At 40.1% G+C, this 23,974-nt stretch overlaps 1 protein-coding gene across 1 annotated transcript; it reads right to left on the bottom strand.

Moving 5' to 3' along the window:
- Positions 1–4,442: 4,442 nt before the first annotated feature.
- On the bottom strand, positions 4,443–23,747 carry BEND3 (BEN domain containing 3). The gene is made up of 4 exons (XM_054279529.1): positions 23,663–23,747; positions 14,844–14,888; positions 14,189–14,409; positions 4,443–9,270 (listed from the first exon to the last, which is right to left on the bottom strand). The coding sequence occupies exons 2-4, from the start codon at positions 14,875–14,877 to the stop codon at positions 7,009–7,011; spliced, it is 2,517 nt and encodes an 838-aa protein (XP_054135504.1). The 5' UTR covers positions 14,878–14,888; positions 23,663–23,747; the 3' UTR covers positions 4,443–7,008.
- Between the last annotated feature and the right edge of the window lie 227 nt (positions 23,748–23,974).

The following is a 23,974-nucleotide window of genomic DNA, read 5'->3' as shown; positions in this document are numbered from 1 at the left end:
ATTTGAACTGAACAGAATATAAATACACTATTGTGCCAAAAAGTTAAATTTTTGACTTCTGGAAAAGCCTTTTGGAAACCCAAGTAGACAAGAGCACAAGCAATCAAGACCTAGCCTATTCCTAATGATGACAGATTTTTCACTAGAGCCTGTAGAGACAGGACATGGGGCACTGGTTTTAAAGTGAAAGAGGATAGATTTACATTGGGTATAGGGATTTTTTTTTTAATGTTGAAGGTGGTGAGACAATGAAACAATGCACCCAATTATCTCCCATCCCTGGAAGTCTTCAAGGTCAGGTTGGATGGGGTTTTTAGCAATTTGGTCTGGGGGAAGGTGTCCCTGCCCATGGCAGGGAGTTGGAACTAGATGATTTTCAAAGGTCCTGTCCAGCTCAAATAATTCAGTGATTCTATGACTGCCACCAAAACCGGGCCCTCACTGACAGCAGAAGGTAGAAACAGGCTTTCAGAAGTTTGAAGTGTTAATCCACCAGTGGTATGAGCTAAGGAAAAGAAAGGCAGACTTCTTACAGGAGTCCTGTGATGCATGAGACAGCCCTCTGTGGTTTCAGGATTGAAATGGTTGGAGAGGGAACTGTACCCATGTGCTTCAAAATAGAAAGCTTCAGTCACAAGGCAGGGTGATCTCAGAGGAAAACTATGACAGCAGGAAGGTGAGTAGCTGTTCCACTTGGCTACATTGATCTGTCCTGGATAAGCTTCTCTATTGATCAGACCTTTTTATTGGGGTCAGACACTGCTAAGCAAGTTGCACTTGTTTGTGCAGCCTTTAAATATCATGTGAGCTAAAACTGTGACCCAAAGAAGGGTCAGAATATGTTCTAGGAGGTGTATGAACAGGCATGTCACTTCCACAGTTTTTGTTGGGGGGCATGTAAAAAACACAGAAACTGATCTGGGGATCAGCCACTCTGTGTGGTGGAGGAACTATGTGTAAGGGCTTCTTCTTGCTGAGAGGTGGAAAGGGGAGGCTTGGAGAGCTTGAGAAGTGACTGACAAGTTCACAGGAGGCTGCCCAGATGACTGTGCTGTCCAAGCCACCTCTGCATTAATCACAGGCAAACCCACTTTCATGTTGGATGTCAAGGAATGGACCTGGAATGTGCAGCCTGCCTGCCCTTGCACAGACCGATGATCTGATCCAGATGACTTTGCCTGGTCCCATAAGAGGCAAGCACTGCCAGACTGTGGGTGGAGGAGCCCATTGTCCCTGGCACAGCCTGCAGCATTACCTGGCAGCTTTGTGTGTCTCACCTGCTGCAGGAGCAGTGCTACACAGCTGCAGAACCTGCTGCATGTGGGCCAGCCTGCATTACGGAGCAGAGAGCCCTGTGAAGGAATACTGGGGAATTGCTCCCACAGGAGTTGGACTTGGGTCTGGCAGAAGAGAGCCTGGTCAACTAAAGCAGGCATATACTGGCACTCCTGAATAGGCTCCGAGTTCTGCTGCCTACAGACTGACAGAGGCAGGGTGCATTCCCCAACCCCTCTGGCCACACATAATAAGCAATTATTTTTTTCTTAGAACAGAAAAGCACCCAAGTATTTCTGATGGGGAGTTGGGTTTGTGGTTTGGTTGGTTGGTTTGAGTTTTTTGTTGTTTTGTTTCTTGGGGGTGGTTGCTTTTTTCCTGTAATGGCATGTCAGAACAGGACAGTCTGCCTTCAGCACCTACCAAATTACAGTGCTCGGGCATGGAAGGGAAAGGAATGCAAAGGGGGATGCATGTGAGCCATGCACATCTGAGCACTACTGAAGCTAAAATTTACTGGTTTCCAGTGCTTCTGAACACAGACAAGCACTACAGGGAGGGAGACCCTCTTTTGTTTGAACTCTTGGAACAAGGAGAGATAGGGAGTAAGAGACAAGGGACAACATTACATGACATAACATCAAACTCTTGGTTTTATACACAGGGTCAGATTTCAAATGTAGGATGCAATCCTATCAAGTGACTCATTCCCACTGCTGATGGTTACCTTAGGATTTTCTTCTCACAGGAAACATTTGTAGAACTTGCTAACACACCACCATATGAGCTCACCAAAGTGGGACATTCCTGAAAGGAATTAAAGGAACATTTTGCCTTCCAGAGAAATGACCCCTAACACACAAGACTACAAAATTCCCCTGGAAACAAGGATAAACAGCTGCTTTGCTATAATGAAATTTGTGAAGGAAATTGGGAGTGATTACTTGGAATTTGTGTGTGTGTGTGTTCTGTGTGTATAGATACAAATCTTCCTCCAATACCCAGTAACGATTTCTTTCCATCTATTAACATCAATTTTAGTGTGATTGGACATGTAATGATTTCACCCATTTTATGACTGGGAAGTCACTTTCACTAAATTTTAAAACAGAAATTAAGGAAACCATAGCTAAAAACATACATAAAAATTGCTCTACTCAATTTCATCTTGGGGTGTGGGTAAGAAAGGGGAGAAGTGGGAAAAGAACAGCTTTATTTCTCTTCTATTAGAATTCTTCCTTTCCCAAGGGAATCAAAGTTCTTCCTTCTGAATTGTTAATCAAAGAAAAATGCTCAGTGGGGACCACAGTTCCATGATGTAACAAAGCAAGAAATGGAGAAAGCAAGTGGTCTGCTCATGTCACAGGCTTTCATGGCCATTAGCTAGAAATGACAGCATCCAGAAAATTACAATAATGAAAATGAATATGGTGGGTAAAAATAATACAGCGTAAGGGTTTATCTCTTGCCAGTCAGATGAGGTACAAGGAAAATGTGAATGTGATGGAGGTTTGATTTTGTTAGGAGTCATCTGCTTCCAGCACTGGAACTGGCAAAGCCAGGGCAGCTCCTTCAGCTGGCACCCTGCTGCAGGAGAGATGACCTCTCAGAACAGGATTTATGTGAGTTCCAACAAACACAGGCATTATGTATTCTGTGAGACACTTCTATAAAAAATTAAGACTATTACTACCAGTGAGAAGTTTTGATGAATGAATTTTAGGGCAAAATAAGGGTTTGAAAGCACTATTACTAATAGAAATTTATCTGTCTTAGCATTTACTACAACAAAAAAAGTAGGTAGGAAAGGATGAAGACAAATGTGTATTTCTTGCTTGTTCTGCCTTTCTTAGCAAAGTCAATTTTAAGAGAGAATTAAGAGGAAACTAAACCATAACTTCATCTATTCATTTTTATCAACTTCAGGCACATTAAAAAAATATACTTTCAAAATGTTTCTGAGGAAAAATCTGTAACTCCATTGGTGCTGACTTGCAGTAATAATGGAAAAAAAATCAGGAAATCAAACCAAGGCAGTAAAGAAATGTTTATAATGACAGTGATGGAGTTTGTTTAATTTACTCAGAAAAACCTGCCACATTTGTTCTTCCATAAATTTTAAGTGCAATCAACTAAAACTTTTGTAAGTAAGAGCACTTGGCAATTTATGCTTCTCAAAGCAAGCTTAAGACATTGAATTTTCCAGCTGTTCCACATTGCTTTAATCAGCAAAATGAAATCTGAATGAAAATAAATTATAAATAAAACCTGTACATTATTTTCTGGGCTTCTTGGGGATATAGTATTCATCTTAGCCCCTTCCAGCATGAAACTAGACCTGGTGTGCCCTTGTAGAGCATTGAGCACACAATTCTGTTTCTCACTGCTACAGCATAAATATCAAATAATAATTGAAAAGAGACAAATGACAGCATTTTTAAAATGTATCTAGAAAAAACTTATATGCATTTTGAAGAGAATTTAAAAAGTCACTAACATTTCTTAGAACATGAAACACTGTTGGCTGCACTGCCTCAGCTTAACTAAGTGATTTCAAGTAAAGATTTTTCTCATTTGCCAACGCATTTGTTGTTGATTCTGTCACTTGAATACACTTAACAGGCAGTAAACTGATGTATACGTCACCTCTCTTTTATGTGTTGTTTTGTATTTTTTACAGAACTTCTACAGAAATGTTTAAGTTGTAGAAAATGCATAAGATGCAAAAATAAATAATACTACACTGTTTCTTTTAGAAAGCTGAGAAATGGGCAATTCAATACTTACTGAAAGCTGATACAGTTACACTGTGACAAGTAGAGACACCTGACACCCACCTTAACTGAGTAGGTAGAAAGTAACGCTCATCCATAGGAAGTCAGTGTGCATGGCTATTTATGCACCCAACACTTCAATATCTAGCAACTCTCCTATCACAGCTTCACTTCCAAAATTTTAAGTTTATTCTTTTAAACAGAAGAAGTCTGAAAGACAGAAAAATCTTTTTAAATGGCTGCAGCAAACTGGGGTGTTTTCCTTTATGTATTTGTCCAACTACCTAAGGTTATCTCAGACCTTAGTAAGAGACTTAATAGGAAAATAATCCTGCTTGTACCTGAACAATCACCAGACAACATTCCTCTTGTATGAAAATAATATACCTTTAATATATTTACAAGACTGACCAACTGGATGACGTGGCTGTACTTCACATGCACTGCAAGAGCTTGTGTTAGTGAACTATGCCACTATTTATATGTCTGTATTTTCTTGACATCAGTTATAAATCATACAACCAAGCGAATCATGAAAGGGTTGTGAAGAGCTGGACAAAAGGAATGTACACAGCAGTAAAAAGAGAAAAAAAACACAACAAAAATATTTTTACACCCAGTTTCAAAAATTATCATTTTTATGATCAAAGTTGTCAAATTCTTTCTTTCACTACTTTTTAGATAATATCAATTGACTGATTTTATGACTTAATATTAATGTCTACAGTAAAAGTCAGTATGTCTCAAACTTGCATGCTAGCTAGTAACATCTATCCCTTGTAAAAAAGTTCAATATATATTGAATTCTTCTGGAAGCTTTGACATCTCTAAGTGGTGAAACATATGACATTAGGATAAGAAAATAAAATTGTGTTTCTTACCTTTTGGCCAGCCATTTGCAACTACAAATTAAACAGCTGTTAAGATCTTCTGTTATTTTATATATCCTATAAAAGTGCATGTAAAAAAATTCACAGAGTTTCTAGACAATGACAATGACAAGAGAATCTTGGTTTCTGATACATTCAATTTGACAAATTTATGCACTAAAATGAACACATGCAGACATTGTGGTATCAGTTCTTTATCTTTGGTAAAATGATTTCAATTTATTATAGCCGTATTTGCTCTGATATCCATTTTGAGTATGGTCTGCTATTACTTAAACCAACAGGAAACATTTAAATGGATATAAACAGTATCAATGTGTTGTTTAGTACATTCATGACTTTTTTTCATACATTCTCTGAGAATGTTTCTAGCATATGGGCAAAATGAGCAAATGCTACTAACTATGATTTACTCCCAGTTTAACACAATACGTTTACTAGTTCTTGCCACCAGGAAAAACCATTTTGTTTTCCTTTCAAAGGGATCAATATGAGTCTACGAACAATATATTCTAAAAATCTGAAGTAAAAATATCAAATATTTTGTACTTCCTTAAAAATGCTAAAATAGAAAATTACATTGGAACTGACTTAAAATTTGCTATGACCCATCTAAGTAAACAACAGAAAGGACCACAGAGAACATCAACAATTGCTCCAAGGTGTTCCAGTGATGCTCTGTAGGCAACCACTGTCTTTACTGACTCTCTCTCACCCTTTCTATCAGTTGTTTTTTTTTTTTTTAAGAGAAAACTAGTTTTAAAGCAGCACTCTCCAGTGACAAGTCACACAGCAAATTCATGTTGGGTTCTGGATGATCTTTGCTACATTTGAGGATATTAATGATGCAAACTTGACCATATGAACCTAAGTTATACATACACAGTTATGTCTCCAAATAGCTACTAATTACACTAAAACAATTTGGCAAAGTGAGGGAGTTCCATATCCCTACACCCAAATATTCAGATGCTGTTGCACTCATGGAAAGAGTAAGTTACATTGCCACAGCTCATATGCTGGGACCCTGAAACACTGGATTTCACCACAAAACCAATCTTTGCACATACTTTTTATATATGCAATTCAATATCAACACTGGAAACCTTTGGAATCATGATTTTGATAGAAAGTAAGGTCTAAAATTTTTTTTAAGTCATTGTTTCAGGTCTTTTTGATGTTGCTGTTGCTTCTGCTATTTTACAAACAGGGTGGCAAGCAGATGATGGGAAGATATTCCATGGGTATAGGCTTGGATCTGTTTTGGTGGCTTTACCCAAGACAAGCAATCCTCAGACACTCCAGCAGTTACACTGGACAAAACAATAACAGAACTCACGGGGGTGAGTGAGTTATTATTTTTTGCATTGACATCACACACATTGTGGTGTCAGTGCAAAAAAAAAAAAACCCATTCCCACGGTGTCTATGCTCATGTCTCAATTCTTCAACAGAAATTCTTGATTTTAGAAATAAAACCAATGTAACAGTCAAAAATGCAAATGACACCATTCTGACCCACTCTTTGACACAGTGTTATAACTTCCAGTACCTCAATATCATGAAGAACAAAACAAGTGTGAAGCTGAAGTTACTGTAAAAGCAAAGTCTAATATTCCAATGATTTCCAATGGAAATGGCACATTCAAATTTAAATTAGTCTACACATTTGAAAATCTGAATTAATTAAAAATACTGTTTCTAATGGTATAATGTAAAACTGCTCTTGAAGAGCACAACCATAAAAAAAATTCTTTATTATCAGAAAGTGATAGAAAAGGAAGATGCAGAAATGGGGAGTGGAGCAATAGTTTCAATACATGTATTTGCACCAGTGAATATCACGCTCTTAGCGAGTCATTGATAGCTGTCACTGATGGTCTTTACCCATGTACAAATGTAGTCAGCCACTTCCCACTGCTGCGGTGCCAACAGAAATGCAACACACACACTGACACACAACAAATTTAGTGCCTGACTGTCCCAGGTGCTGAGAACCCTCAGCTCCTGACAGGCCCTTCTGTCTAAACCAAAGCATACTCTTTGACAATAATTTAGTGGTCAAAGTCTTAGCAGTTTAAAGAGCCTGTCACTTTTTTTGCTTTCTTAGCTTTTTTCAGTATATCACACTTTTTTCTGTTAGGACGCCGGCACCTTTCATCGATGCTCGGTATACATTCATAATGCCACACCTCTTCCATTTTCTCCACAGGATAAACTGCCTCCACGTAATGACGGATCAGTCTCAGTCTGATGGGATCAAGCTGTTTTTTATTACAAGCACCTGAATGGTTGTACTGCAGTCTCAGATTCTCTGGAGTAAAGAGTTCAGGGAAGAGTCTTACAAGAAGCCTGGCAGCAAAGTTGCCGACTGACAGGCTCTGCTGCACTATCTCTCTTATCTCCTTGTCAGACAGCAAATACAGAGAAGGCACAGGGAAGTCTGGATTAGGAACAACAAGTTCATCAAGTGGTATCTTGCAAAAATCCTTGCTGCTTCTTTCCGGTGGCAGTGGCGGCCCTTCAAATTCTTCCCGAAATCTCTCAGGGTTTATTGCATAGGTGAGAAATTCCCTCCTGTCGGGCCCTGGCACGTGGATTTTCCGTTGCTGTTGGTACGAGCGCCTTTGCTCCGTGTCTCTTCGTCGACACCTCTCGTCAAGCTTCCCAACAAACTCTAATGTCCACACTCTGTCATTCTTTGCTCTGGGGTACAGTATCTGCACATAATGTCGAATTAATTTAATTCTAGTGGGGTCAAGCTGTTTCTTGCCTAAAGATCCGCTACAGTTGTATTGCTTCCGTAAGTTTTCATGAGTAAATAGTTCAGGAAATAACAGAACAAGCAATCGGGAAGCAAAGTTGCCTATGGAAAGACTGCTTTCATATATGCTTTTAATCTGTTCCTTGTTCAACAGGTAATCTGGGACAGGGACATCAAAATCAGGAGGGGGAAAGTCAAGTTTGTCAAAATCTATGGGTACAAGCCAAATTTTTTTGGACCGTCTGCCAGGCTTTTCATATTCAAAACTGTCTTCCACTTTTATGATTGATACATCATCTGGTAAACTAGAAGAATCATAACAGTCATCTCTCATCTGGTCACATTCACTTCCATCCATATACGTACTTTCAAGCTCATCATTTATTCGCTGAACACACTGCTGCAACCAGGCTTCCTCTTCTTGCACGTCTGGAAAGTAAATTTCAGTGTACCTACGGATTATTTGAAGCCGATGAGGATCCAGCAGTTGTTTTCCAGAGTCTCCAAAGCAGCTGTACCTTTCAGCTAATTTTCTGTGGTCAAAGAGTTCTGGAAACAGTCTGTGTAACAAAAAAACAGAAAACTCTCCTGGTGAAGAAGCTTCATCTAAAAATTCATTGAGATCCTGAGCATCCAGCATATAATCTGAGGCAATGACATTACTCCTGTCCAACGACAAAGCTTCTTCCTGCTCTTTATCCTCCATAAAATGAGAGGATTCGACCTGCTCAGTCTCATAAAAACTGGATGATTGCACATTCTGCTGACTGTTTTCCATTTCCCTTTGAGCCCAAAATCTATTGAAAAAATCATTGACTTGAGGCAAACACTCCAACTGCCACACAGCTGTATTCTTCACAGAAGGATAACAAACTTCCACATAGTTACGAATAAGCTGCAGATGAAGAGATTCAAGTTTCCTTTTGTTGAGAAAGCCACATGCACTACAGCTCCTGCCAAACTCATCATCACTGAAGAGCTCTGGGAAGAGCTGCACCAGCAACCGGCAAGCCAGGTCTCCGCCCGATGTGCTTTGATCCATGATTTGTTTGAGTTCCGTAGAAGTCAGCTGGTACTCCGGGGGAGGCTTGAAGTCAGCAACAGACTCTGCTGGACTGACTTGCTTTTTAATTCTGCTAACCTCCAGAGACAACAGGTCAACTTTACTGTGAAGCTGAGTCATATTGGTGTTGAGGGTGTTCAGCGTGTAAAACATTTTCTGTATCAAAGAATATATATTTGGTTCTGAATCTGCTGATGCTGCCACTGCTGCAATGGCTGAGTCTCTTTTGCGTTGATCGTTCAAAGTCCGAATTTGTGAGGGACTGCTGGGGTTGATTTTTTCAAACAACTCATAAGAAGCAAACTGCTCTGCTCCTGGTGGGTTCTTCTTCTCTGTGATTTTGTGTGAGATGCCATAGAGAGGTTTCTTATAAGATGGAGTGATTATGTCACTGAAAGATTCTTCTTCACAGAGCCATGCTACATTAGAATTCTTGTTCTTGCTTGGCTGCTCTGCATTTGTGGGTGAGCCAGCATCTCTGTTCCTCATGTTTGAAAGGGAGCCCTTCAAATGAATAAATACTGTATTAGTAACACTCCCTTAAAAATATTAGCTATAAATATGTGCTCCTTAAGCAGGCATTGTTACATAAATATGCAAAGTCAAATTTTCTCCAGGAGACTTGTGTTAAACAATAAAAATTAATAATTTCACTGGGAGAAATAAAAATACAGTAAAGAATTATTTAGGTTTCCTTTTTATTTTCCTTTTTTTTGGCTCATAGCTTTCCCCATGGAATAGAAATGCAATAATAATTCTTAGTACTCTCTACCCACAGAGCTCTAATTACTCTCCCAAATTAAGTATCATTAGGCTTCACCTTGGATATGAGGATCTTGGGCTGTCAAGAATTTGGGTGGCAACAAGTCAGCAACAGAGCCAAGAATAGCATCTAGATTTTCTGACTCCTAGTCCTGTGACCTTGCCATTGCCTCCAACAACTGCATTTAACATTCCAGCACTCTCTTTAGGTTAGCTTTTGAAAATGTCACAAAGGCTATAAACCACAAAAAATATGCTTATTTCCTTTTTTCTGATGTGAAAGGTTTATATATGTTTTAAAAAAATTCTTTATAATGGTGCAGAAGTACTAAACAAATCCTAGAAATTTATTAATTTTTAAAAGATATTCTATTTAAATAATAAAAAAGTGGAAAGTAGCTTGGTACAATATATTTTTTGAAAGGAAGCCCAACAGAAGATTTCTTTATTTCTGAAAGACAAGGAAGTTTAGACTCATGGATTTCTAACTTTTTAAATTATTTAAACTATAGAAATGTATATAATTTATAAATTATATAAAACTCGTAATGAATTCTTGAGGACTTAATGTTCCAATTATTTGTACTTATTCCTCATTGCTTGAAATTGGAACCAAGCATTTTCATCATCTCACAGTAGATATGCAGGGCTTGATTTGGGGTTTTTTTCACAAACACATGGATATTGCAAATAATTCTTAAAAGTTAAGCAGATACAACAGAATCAAAATCCAACATAAAGAATTCAAACATGAGAAAATACTCTGAGATTTGTAGATGTTTCTATACTGAAACAATTTTCTTGGCTTGTTCTATAGAACATGAATTAGATAAAACACTACAGAATTTGCATTCAAGTATTAAAACAAATGAAACACAGACTTCAGGTCTGAGCTGAGAGCCACAAGAAATTTGAAATTCTAGTGAAGGCCCCATTATGTCCTACAATGAGGAACTTGAATTAAGGTTTCTTTCTTAAGAAACAGAACTGTAAGTCATGAAATCAATGTGGTCCCTATGTGTACTCATACTTGGCATCTGCTTACTGCAGTGACAAATTGAATCTAATTATTTTTTAATTTCTAATGCAATGTATACTCAAAGGAGACTCAGAAAGAACAAGCTGGTTTCCACTCCAAGTTTAGAAACCAGCATTCAATTAAACTGAAGCTGTTTCCAAGTACTGCTCTCACTCACATCACATTACCCTACATACAAAACCTTGTGTTTGCACATCAAAAGCTGTGTGAAGAGATGATCAAATGAAAGTGTAAAGCCAAGGAGATGCATTTCAGTGTGCAGAATCCCTGGCTGTCATGGTGCCTAGGACACCGGTTAGAAGACTGTCCCACTCCAGTCCCACTCATAACAAAGCCAGAACAGCGACCGAACTGTGAGCAAACTGAAATCCATGCTGCCCCCACCAAACTCCAGCCTCCTAGGCTGGGACTGAAGATGTCATACCCCACCTGTACTTGTCAGTGAAGAAACAGAGGAAGTTCCAGGTGGTAACAGAGCCCTGCATAGACATCACCTAAAAGCAGGCCATGAAAATCTCACTGACAGTGTGCACAATACTGCTCCCCAGTCAGGCACACAAACTGAATTACAAAGCTTTTTACTATTCTACATCTAAAGAACAAAACAAAACTTTTCTTACACAACCAGTGAGACCTACCTCCTAAGTTGCTCTTTCATTAACACTCCTGTTAACTGAGAATATACCAAATATTCCTTCAGAAACAGCATATGCCTCTTTCAATTCCTCTTCTACTACTAAAATACCTTGCTGCTAAATAGCTTGCCACGGGCCACCAGGTATCTGTCAGTTCTCATTTGACCTCCTGCTGTTTATTTTCCCTAATTAATTAATAATAAAACTTGGCAATATAAGGGTAACTTCTATTGATGTGCCCCTCACACACAGTCAGGCTAAATCAATATTAGAATGTGTATTAAAGAACATCAATTCGTTACTTTGACAGTAAGATCATTAAAGTTTGCAGTCTCAGTTTTGGACATGGTGCTCTGGAGCTCATGCTAAGAACTACAGCAGATCTTCACTACGATAGCAGCTGAACTTCCTCTTCCTTCACTAATACAGCTCCCAGCGCCTGGATCTGGCTGCGGGATGGATTTGCATTTCAGAATATTTGCATTTCAGAAACATATAGCCAGTATTCTCCCAACAGATGACAAAACATTTGAGCCTTAAAAATATTTAAGGATATTTTAGTTCAGATGCATTCTCATTTTCTTTTCTTTTGCTTTTAATTATCCTGTCTATGATTTCCATCTGGGAACAGCACTATCAACACCATAAATACATGGCTTTTGCAAAGTGTACAATTTAACTAATAAGTTTTCTGTAACACTGATCTTTAAACATCCATGAATTTCAGATAATACTGCACCCATTTGAGATTATCAGTTCTAAAGTACTATCAAAAAAGAAGCAAAGATATTGTTCTATGAGGCTCAATGCATGTAAGACACTGCTGCTTTTTATACTACAGTTGCATAGCAAGTTTTTATGTTCTAAACATTTTATGAACGTTTGCAAAGTACAGTATTTTGCAAAACATCGACCAATACAAGAAATTGTGAAATAGTCTCTCACATACTCCCTGGGAATCCTAAGCCAAGTTTTAAAAGTTGCTTAGTTATTGTTCTGCTTAATCCTCAAGTCCACTTATGACCTTTGTTATGCTCAATAAACAAAGTCTAAATATCTCTAAGAATACCGTGCTTAATATTCAAGTACAGAAGTAAAGAATAAATAAATACATAAGCAAGAAACATATACTGTCAGGCACAAAAAAATATGGAAAGTCCAGCACATAACTTCTTAAAATCTACAATCTTCTACATATTTTTTTAGAAAGAAAATCAGGGAAAATTAATTCATGATTATGAAGTGGCACTCAAAATTAAAAAAAAAGAGTGAAGTCTTCAGATAAAAAGTAATTTAGTAATATAATTACCAGCCCAAAAGTACAGCTCTGTTTATATCATAGATAGATGCCTATATGACGTGCAGTAAAAATATACAAGCACAACATTCTTCAGAATAATGAAGATTTTTCCACTGTTTAAATAGAAATAGTTAATAAAGTCATCAATTAAAACAAAATATTGGTACTAGAGAAGTAATTAACTTAAAAAATCCTGTTAAGATTGAGGACTATTTCTGGTTGGTTATTTAACTAAACATGCTGATTCTTTGGGGTCAGCCAAGAATGAATTTTCATTCTTATTACTGGGTCAACTTATGATATTATAAATCCAAAGTTATAATTAATTTCAAATAAAACTTTAAAATTTATTAATGGCAAACAGGAAAATGCAAAGCAAGCACAGTTCAGAGACCATTATAAAGCTCTTTTAAGAATCTGAATGTAAGGAAAACAATTGTAAAAAGAAAAAGAGAAAGGAAAAGAAAGAAACCGTGTAATAAGATTAAAACCTACCTACCACAGGCATTCAGGGGGAAAAAACAGCCGTAAGAAGTCAGAGAGATGATAGTCAAGAAAAAGAATCACAGAGAACTATGGCTATAAAGAAGACATGAAATCTACAAATACAACATGGAATAACTGGCTAGGTAGCAGAAGAGCAGAAAAGGATACGTGCATTAGGATAGGTCACAAACTAAATATAACCCAGGGCCTTAAGTTATTCAAAAGAGGATGAATTTGAATCTAGGTTATTTTAATAAAGTGCTGAGTGTGAAAAACAGGAGGTCATTATACTGCTCTAGAGGGTGGCAGGAGAGATGTTACTATCCAACACTGGACACTAGTCTTTCTGGACTCTCAAATGGAACAACAAAAATATAACGTAACTCCTGAAGAAGAGCTGAAAAAAAGAGAATTTTAATCTTGAAAAGGAAGGACTGAGAGTGGACAACATCACATGAATTTTCCCACATGCAGAAGCTTTTTCTAGGAACAGATGACCATTGCTCTCCCTACTGAAAAGAACAAGGACAAAAAGAAGCTAGCTCAATTTCAGCAGAGATTAGTTAAAATCCACCATTACTAGAGAGGTGAAACAAAAGATCAGGATAATGGAAAAGACTGGGCATCTCCTTCACTGGCTAGAGAAACATCTGGATTGTCCCAAGCTGGGATGCCACATCAGATGCTGTAATACATTCCACTCTTGATATAACTGAAATCTTCTCCATCCCTGCACTTTTATCCTTCAAATAATACAGTAATTTATACTGTATTATTTTATACATTTTATTTAATGTCTTACTGACATTAAATCTTTGTCACTGAAGAAAGAATCACAGCCCTGATTCTACCACTCAGGATCAAGCTGAGGGACTGTGTGACAGGAGAGGGACTGTAATCAGTCATGCCCAGTTACTCCAAGTCACTGCCCCTTCCTATGTTATCTGCTGAAAAACAAAAATATAATTCACATAAATGAATTAATCTATAACTATGAACTGCATTTCATAAATATGACCATTTCCATGTTATTTAGAGAACATCCAACCGTGTGCAAACTGGCTTAAGATTAGCCACATTTGCAACAAACTCATTACCAATGCAAATTTACTTAAAAGACTTGCATTCTACTTAAAGCAGCAGAGAATTTAGCCTAGAAAATATGAACCAAAAAATCACAGTCATGTGTGGAGCAGTCACCTCTTGTGTAAAGCGTCTCTTCTTCACGCTGGGTAAGGCATCCTGCTGGCCTCCTGACCCGTCGCAGCCAAGGGAGCTCTGTTTCCGTTTGCTGGAATCCTGTAGGCAAGTCACCGCACCATCCAGTGAGTGTTTCTCAGCTGATCTGGAGGTTACTGAGCAGTCCAGAGCTTCATCATCATTTTCTGTTTCTACTTTCACATTTTTTTTAGGAATTTTTACTGAAAAAAGAGAATGTTTAGAAAGATAAAGCACCCTCTCCAGAAAACCATGACATCCTTAGTATAATGGTCTGTGGTTTGTTTCTTTTTACAAAAATGTGTTTTGAAGAACTTCATTATATTTATTACTTCTATGGTAAGTGTATATTGGGGCCACCTCAAAGTCAAATCATTCCATTTTGCAATAAATGACATCTTCTTGTCCAAAGAAGAATCTAAAGTATAAACAAATAATGTTACAGGAGGAAGATTTTTTGGAGGGGAGGAAGGATGTAGAGCAGACTAACAAAGATAATGCCCTACTTGAGAAAACTTTAAAAAAAACATTAGTGTAATTTGTCTTGATCCAACTGCATTCTCTATTAGGTGGCAAATACTTTAAATCAACAAATATTTCTGCCTGATCAAAAATTATACGAAGCATAATATTTTACCTTCATCATCATCAGTGATTTCAGCTGAATTCATCTTCTATCTCACTAAAGAACAAAATAAAAACACAAAAATAAATATCAGCACCTTCTAGAATCAGGGAATATCTACATCTCCTCTTGTAATTACTCTTAATCTATAAGTATTGAGTTAACAGCCCACAAATGACTCCCAGTCTTTCCAGTCTGTATGTTTGTAAAAACTAGTTACTTTCAATAACCTTCATGGCCATCTACAGACCCGTCAACAGGCAAACTACATTGTTAATAACGCACAGCAGGTAGGGAACTATTTTAAACTCAATGTCTTTTCCTGGTACAGACAAACGTAAAAGTCATTCAAACCTTCTCTGTAGTGTCTTGGCAGTATATAAATGGAAGTTAATTGTATTAAAGTCTTCCCCCTGTACAAAATCGCTATTATTACAGTCAAATGTGTTCATATTGTCCTTGTGGTTGACACAAAGTCATCACAGAAAGAAAACTCATCATTAATAGTAACATACATCCTGGAGTATGTTTTTATTTAAAAATCTTTCATCTTTTGGTATAAATTGCATCAATTCCAGCAGAACAATGCACATAGATCTACACTAAGTCCTTTTTCTCTGTCAGCCTCTAAATAATGTGGTTTTTGTAGGGAAAAGCAAATCTATATATTATGCTAGCATGATTTTAGTGTTACTTCTCACGTGAAAAACTCATCTGCATTTCTGTTTACTTGAAAACTAATTTTGCAAGTTACTCGGGGCCAAACATCAATCTCTCTAGGTGTTCCTAAAAGATATTCTAAATCTTTGGAGATCTACAAAGCAAACAACTTGGTCAGATATCACTGACCCTTCCAGGGCACGCAGCTGCAAACTGACACTCTCAACTGGAGAGCGGGTGACTGGCAAACGGTCACGCTCTGCTCATGCTCCTCTACATGCAGCATTATGCTTATCTGGCCCGGAATATTATTGCTTTACAAGTGAAAGTCAATAAAACCAGTCAATCAAAAGTGTACACATAGCCCAGGAGTGGGAATTATAATGAAATTGATAAGAAAGATGGGGAAAGAAAGACAGAGAATCTGTTGTGGAAGGAAAAATAGTCTGTACCTCTCTCCTGAACAATGATGAATCAATTTTTATTATTTTTTTTTTACATCTCAAAACACTTTTTAAAAACTCTGTAAAGACTTGAATGCTGTGTAGATATGAATTTCAATTTGTAGGTCATTGATGGCTGTAATGGTAACTATGAGGTTCCATTCTGAATTAGATTTTGTACAATTTACAATAGGTGGCACCCAAACAAAAGATGCACAGATTTATAAAATCAGCTTATACTGGGCCACCCTTGAAGCCAAGATACTCTTTGATGTGCTGATCTTCCACATGGCCCCTATATACAGCCTTGTAAAGGGCATCCTCAAGGGGATAAAATGAGATTGTCTTCATCATCACAAATAAAAATAAGCCTCTCTCAGCTGGATGTAGAGCTACTCAAACCCCTCAGATACCTTATCCTTTTACCCACGATAATTCCCTATTTCAGGACTTGTATTGATTTATGAATTGATCCATATATCAATTATGCAAGCCTAACAGTACCATAATCATGTCACTTAAACTCCTGCAAACTCTCTAAACATAACAGCGTGAAGCTAAGTGGCCTGCACCAACTTCTGAACCACCTGATAAGCCCTGACACGGGTTAATACTCGGTCTTATTAACTCAACAGTACTTAGAGATTTAGACAAAGCCACTACAACTCTTCATGAAAAATCCTACAGCAGTCTACTTCTCACAGCACCATCAAAAAGCCCTCCTGGACCTTAAGAAAATCCCATTGTACTAACAGTTCATATTTTGCCCTGATATCCCACATACATTGATAGTTACTGCCTGGATCTTCCTTGCACTTTTCCATGCTGCACTAGGCATGGCTCTGAGGGCTGTGGTACAAGATCAACACATGTCAGTGCTCAGGGAGTGTGACACACAATCTTTTTGTGAGAGCCTGAGGTGACAGTAAGCAAATCTATCAATACCACTACAGAACATTCTAAAATGGAGATCAAAATGATTTTTCATATAATCCTAGACTGCTTCGTTGGAGCAAAACAGTGAAAAATGTTAACCAGAAAGGCAGAAGAGAAGATTAAAAGGTGGCAGTGGATGAAACAAATATTTAGGAAGGAATATTTAGGAATTTTATTTTCTTTCTAATTCCTGCTATTACTATTGTTAAAATGGGAAGAATGCTTTAGAAGAATTCCTATCAGAGGAAAAATCAAACTAAAAGGAGAAGATAAATGAGTACCTGAAAAATCACTCTTTAACACTGGAAAAAAGTGAAAATTAAAGCAAAGCAACGGTTAACTTTCTGAAAGAAACAACATTAGGAAGGCCAAAGCTACCCTGAATTCAGGTCAAATAACACTGAGTTAAAACATTGTTTCACAAATTTGAAATACAGTGTTAAACCTTTTGAGGTTTTTAAATCCGAAAACTGCCAGAATACAATTAAAAGTGAATAGTGAAAATCAGTGTCAGAATCGATGAAGCCTGGGAAGACTGTTCCATACCTGAGATCTTAGGTGCCAAAAAAAAAGCATGAACTCCATTTTTTTTTTTTCATTTTTGGGAGTCCTGGTAATAATCTCTTTCCTTATCTAGTTTCCTGTCTTCTTTGTGAGATTTGTAAGAACTCTGGTATTGAGAAAATGAAGCACATCAAACATATAACAGCTTCTGTTAAGAGACAGGATTCAATTGTCCCTTTGATTTCCTGTCTTGCAGCCCCACCTGCTCCCTTGGTCAAGCATGGGTGCCCACCTTAACCTTCCATCTTGATAAACTGTCAGAAATCAACTCCTTTTTTTCCTGGGTCACTTTCCTTGTAATACAGAAGCAAAGGGCCCAGCTCAGGAATATGCACAAGGTTTGGGCTGGAAAGGAGGAATTATTTCTCTCCTCATACCAGCAAGTCACTGGCTTGGTTCAACTATTCAATGATACCTTATTTATTCCACCATCTAGCTTCAAATTTGGGTCATAGTGGACCCACGGGTGACTAGTGAGCCAACAAAGAGGCACCAACATAGCAATGGCATCATTGCTTCCACAGGAAATTAGGATTTATGGAAAGGTGGAAAGCCTGTATCTGTTTCTGAGTGTGTCTGTGCATGCATGCCTGTATATGTAAGATTAGCAACAATTTTGTTGATTGTTTCAAGTCCACTAAAGATAAAAGATTTCATATTTGCTAAAATATTGTTTGCTGTGCATCAGCTCTTACTAATAATAAGTCCCTCTTTAAAAGAGGTAGCACTGTCAAAGTCTGTTTCGAGGTAGCATTCGAGCCCAGACTGTGAGATTAAGCAAAGCTGGAATGAAAAAAAAAAAAAGTCTAAAAGATCTTGGGGCAAAATACTGCAAAAAGCAATTGAGTGAGAAACACATACAGTAAAGCAAACATCCAACAGTTGTTCCTTGTCATGTTGAGTATACAAAACATATTTCAATCTTATATGTATTTTTTTCAAAACGGAAGATAAATATACTTATCATCCTCAGCCTAATAATTGCTCAATGCTATCTAGAGGACAGCTGTTAGCAAGTTCTAGGAAAGAGTGAACACTCTGTGCTGAAGTTGGAAGCCCACGCCTGCAACTGTGACTGGCAGAGCAACCAGCCTTGGCAGCTTTATCTCGCTGGGATACAGACAGATGCTGCACTGCATCCTGTTTTCTGATGAACCCTCTGGAAGAAAGATTCCAAACCAAACACTTACACCTATGTCAACAGCCAAATCCAAGGGAGTAGGGAATGAAGGGGAGTCCTGGAACACTTTGTCTGTCACTACTGGACAAATTCCCTTCCCACAGATCCTGCTCTCCCTTCTCATCAGACTAGGCAATGAACAAGACAGTTCAATGAAGGCACTTAACACTCCCTACTTCGATTACTCTTGCTTACACATCTGCCTCTATTCCAAAAATGTACCAGGTCATGACACTTAACTGCACTGTTGTATCATTTTGGTAATGACATTCCACATTGAAATGGTATTACCCATGGTCAACAGAGAAGCTCAAACCATAGGGCAGTGCTGGGAGTTCCAAAGCATGGAATAACACCTTAAAAACAAGGTTTTGGAATGTTTCTCTGTGCATTTAGTGTTACCGACCACTCTGATGCTGCTTTTGCACGTAGAACAGAACATGTGAACCACCTACCAAAAATGCACCTACCCAAAATATGCACTGAAGCTTTAAAGATTTAAAGCACTGGGGTACAACAGATTTTATGAGTAAGGGAAGAAATTGCAACTCATACTCGGAATGTATTTCATTCTCATATCATCTAGTATAATGCATTTTGCTACTTCAAAGTAGCATAAGGTGTATCTAGTTATTGATACACAAAACAAAACTGAATGTTTTGTTTAGTTTGTTGAGTTATATCTTCCCATAATGTGCATTCTCCTCCTCCTGTTTACCACCTAACAATTACTCATGTGTTTGCCTTGAAGGATGTTTTCCCGGCCCCTCTTATGATTTTGACCATTACAAAAGCACAATACAGGGAGAAAAGATCCTGCTCACCATGTAAGATGAAGGTAGTTCTCTGCTTTTGCAATCATTCTTAAAGAAAGCCTGATCATTTTCATATCCTGACTTAAAAATTGAATGAAAAAATTCCACCAGAAAAAAATACTGCTGTCCTGCTGTTTGTAACTAAAGTAACTGTACTCTTTGAACTCCCATATCTAATGTACTAAGTTCTGACAAATGAAAAAAAATAGTGTGAAAACCACACAGGAAACTATAAAACTGTACACATGCTGCATGTGGAAAGCAACTTGGATTTCATCACATTTGTCAATGCTAATCATAAATGAAAATTAATCACTACCTTAAACAAGATACTAAATAATAATAATGATGATTATCCGTTTTATAGAAGTTTGCTGTTTAGAATTTAACTCCTTACAGAACATTGTATTGTTCGATTCACTAATGCATGGTAAAAATGTAGAAGTTGCTTCTTGGATGCACATAGTCCCACTAAGTATTTTAGCTTCTTCATGTAGGTTGGCAGGTATGTCCTAATTCTTCATTACTGGCTACAAGAATGTTATTAAAAACACAGGGATTGAGACATTGCATTTTAAGTTTATTCCCTTTAAAGCCTCATGGTGGTACATTGCTTCATACATAAAACTCAGCTCATAATGAAAAGTGTTCTTGAGTGTTGCTTCTGAAAATGTCAACTGTTCTTCTACATTTTGGGCAAATGTTAAGACATACATGTTTGTTAGTAACATTAAATACGTGTTTGGTAACACATGCAGAATAAACCGCTCTGTTTCCTTAGCTTTCAGCATGCAGTGAAAGATACAACATCCCTCTTACAGCATAGGTATCCTAATAAAGTTAAATAAATGAGGAACACAAAAAAAAAAAAAAAGCTGATCTTTTAAGGAGATGACACTAGCTAAATTTTATAAGACATGTACGTTCAACTGCTGTTTAACAGCCAAAATTAGCACCTCCTCTTACACATACCATCATGTAACAGGACTTTATCACTGAATTGCAATGGTATTACACTACGTAACTAGAGCATGATTTACCCAGAGCCAAGCAAAAGCACTGTACATATATTCAGCAATTGACATTGATTAATCAATTAATCTGGGCCAACACTCAAGTGTCTGTCCTGCTCCCTGTCTCAGACTCTCTGCCTATATTTCCTATCATGCACTGGGTGAAGCACAGAAAGTAACCAAAGCTTCGCATGGGAAGTCCAGAGCCTTGAAAGCTGCTGTGGGTAGGTGGAAGCAGTGCCATTCCACACAGCAGGTGAGCAGAGGGCTGCTCCGAGTGCCTGGCAATGGTGTGGAACTCTGTCCCTCCTGATGATTTAGAAGACTGATTCCTATAGAACAGTTGGAAATAATGAGAGGAAATAACAATTCTCAACCCAGCCCTACAGTCCCAGATTCAAAAAGGACTGGAGGTGTGTGCCCTCTGCTCAGGCTGCCCAGGAGCTGCCTCCTGTTCGGGGTGCATGCTGCTCTCCAGGCTGTCTCTTGGAAAGCTCTCCTGCTGGGCTGAGAAGCAAACCTAGAGAACTGCGAGTTCTGCGTTCTGCTTTGGGTGCCAAGTAATCTGCATCTTTTATTACCTAGCTGCAGCACTGGGTTCAATAATTTCAATATTGCAATTATCCTCAGAGTAGATTTTATTCCTCCGATTTGTAAAAGACAATGCAACTCAAATTCAATTCAACTAAATTAGACATAAATACCACTCCAAGACAGAGCTGGAAAATGTATTTCTTAAAGGCAATGTCTGCCTTTTGTTCAGGTCTATGGGCCAGTGATTTGGGTCTATGATTTGACAACAAATTTTACATAATTTTGACAAGGCCTTATAAATTTTGAAGAAGCAGAGGGTCAAAGAAGTCCAATACCTGAAATCACCTTAATAAAAAACACTACCAAACAAAAACCAAGACAGTTATTTGAAACTGACCACCCATCTTAAAGAAACTGAGATCTGAATGTTGCCTCATTTAACAGAGCAAAGAGAAAAATGCAAGTAGACAGCATATGAAATACTAAAAGCAAATGCTTTCTGTTCTATTCATTTTGAGGTAATAGGGTGCTGCAGCCTTGTTTCTCAATAAAATTTGTTCTTGATATCCAGTACTGACCCTTGTAAAACTAAGTACTGTAGAAAACAGTATTCCAACATTACAAGCATTTTGACTACATGAATAGTAAGTTCTAAATACATGAATAGTAAGTTCTAAAACTACAAAGATTTTAAGGAACCAGCAGATGTCGTTGGAAGCACTACTCTTATGGAGAACAAAAATCCTTATATTTTCATATTTTGAAAACCTCTTTTGCTGCCCTGTGGAGCAGGACATGAAGCCTCAAATCTCCACTGAAGCCAACCTTCAACAAGGGTGGTTTTTCACTAGGACTAAGAGGGCATGCACTTAATTTGGGTCTTTCATATTTCATTTTAATTAAGTTAAATATGCAGATTAAAAAAATAAAAAACAAACAAAAACGCCTAAAAAAACAACCAAACAAAAAACACAAAAAAACCAAAAAACAACCCAACAAATCAAAACCACTCTGCTCAGTTTTCTCACAATTTGCCTAAAACGGAAGTTTTCTCAATCTGTCCTCTGTACTTTTACCAAACAGCAATTTAATCTTGCAGGGGTCAGCAAAACACTAACCTGGTTTATTTCCAGCAGTAATGTATGAATTTTTCTTTTCTTCAACCACGTGTTTTCCACTGGTCTATTAAAACATTTTGTTTTCCTCTCTCCCCTCTCACTCTGCTTTTATTTTAACATACTGTTCCATCTGAACTTTGTGCAGTTTAAATTCTCCTCCAAATTTCATTCACCTTCCGTTTATTTTTATCCACTGAACTTACCTAACCTGTGAAAATACTTAGCGCAAAGATAAAAACTCAGTTGGTCCAATAATGAGTTTGATTTAGCAGGAGATAAGAAGTATGTATGAACATCCATGGGTAATTATTTGTTTTACGAGATGTAAATCATTAAAGTTGGAAACAGGGAAAAGGTTTCCCTTTCCCTGCCTAGATGTCTCGGCCCCATGGGTCAGGCATACTCTGTGTTTATGGGTGGCAGCGCAAACCCTACTCACACTTCAACCCAAAAAAACTCTGGGACTGCGTCAACGCTATGTGGGAGCCGTCACATGGCTGCTGGCCTGCGGCCGGCTCGCATTCTGCTGGTTCAGAGTTTGTTCCCTTCTATTTACAAAGGGCTGTGTGGACACACCGCAGGGAAAAGTAGGGTAGAGGCAGCGGGCGATCAGTACATGGGAAGCGGGCGGTGATCGGGGCAGGGGCGGTGAGCGTGGTCCGGGCGGAGGCAGCGGCTGATCGGGGCAGGGGAAGCCGCGGGAGACTTGGCGGGAGGCGGTCGGGCCAGGGGCGGCCCGTTCCCCCGCAGTGCCCTTCACCGGGCCCCTCAGAGCGCGACAAAGCGAGGACCGACACGAATTCCAGCGCAACCACCCGCCGGCCGCTCCTCCCGCCGTGCATGATAGGACAGGCGGGACCCTGACCCCGGCGCTGGCTCCCGGGGCACGCGTGGCCCCGCGGGGCCCCGGGGCGGTGCCCAGGCGGGCCCGTGGCGGGCCCGGGCGCGGCCGGGGCTCCCCCCGCGCCTACCGAGGGCCGACGGAGCGGCCGCCACGTGGGAGCGGCGCGCGCGGCGGCGGCGGCGCGAGGCCCCGCCCAGGGGCGGGCGCTGCGACGGGGGACGCCCCGCGCGCACCGCACGCGGCGCGGCCGCGGCCGCTTCCGCGGTCAGACCCACGAGCCCGAGGCGGAGGCGGCGGTTGGTGCTTCCGGTCCGAACCCTGCCCGGGCGGATCTATGTGGCCGGCGCGCGGGGGAGGAGGGGGAAGGGGTTAAGGTGAGGCTGGAGGTGACGGCGGCGTGACCGTTCCGCTGCCCCCCCCACCCTCCACCGGCTCCCCGTTGTCCCCCTCCCCCAGCCCCGCGGATGGAGGCACCCGGGCCGGGCGCGCGCGACCCGCGCCGCCGCAGCGCCGCTCGGAGCGGCGAACAAAGAGACCCCCGCCCGCGCGGCCCCGGCAGCGCGGCCCCGGCCCGCGGGCGGCCGGGGGAGGGGCCGGCCCCGCGCCTCCCCCGCTCGGCCCCCCCCTCCCCGTTCTTCCCCCACCCGCCGGGGCGGCGCTCCCCGCTCGCCGTGGGGTGCGTGGAACGGCGCCCGTCCCCACCAGCGGCGGTGGCGAGACTTACCTCTGCTCCGCGCGGGGCCACGGGAGCCCCGGGGCGGCGGGGGCGGCTGGAGCGGCCGCCGCTGGAGCCCGCGCTTCCCCCCCGCTCTTTGTGTGCGAGGGTCCGCGCGCTGCGCTCTCGCGTGACGTGACGGGACCGTGTGTCATTTCCGCACAAGGACACCGAGCCCCGACCCGCCGCGGCCAGCGCCACCCGCCGCCCCGGGGCAGGGGCAGGGGAGGGAGGGAGCGGGGGTGGGGGGGGAGAGCGGCCCGCTCCTCCCCCGTCCCCTGGCTCCCCACCCCCCGCCCTCCCCGGCGCTGCCACTGGGAA

Source organism: Melozone crissalis, unplaced genomic scaffold (genome assembly GCF_028551555.1).
Source record: "Melozone crissalis strain CALT ecotype California unplaced genomic scaffold, PUWL_Pcris_2 ptg000027l_1, whole genome shotgun sequence".
NCBI lineage: Eukaryota > Metazoa > Chordata > Aves > Passeriformes > Passerellidae > Melozone > Melozone crissalis.
This window is presented reverse-complemented; position numbering and strand designations above follow the sequence as displayed.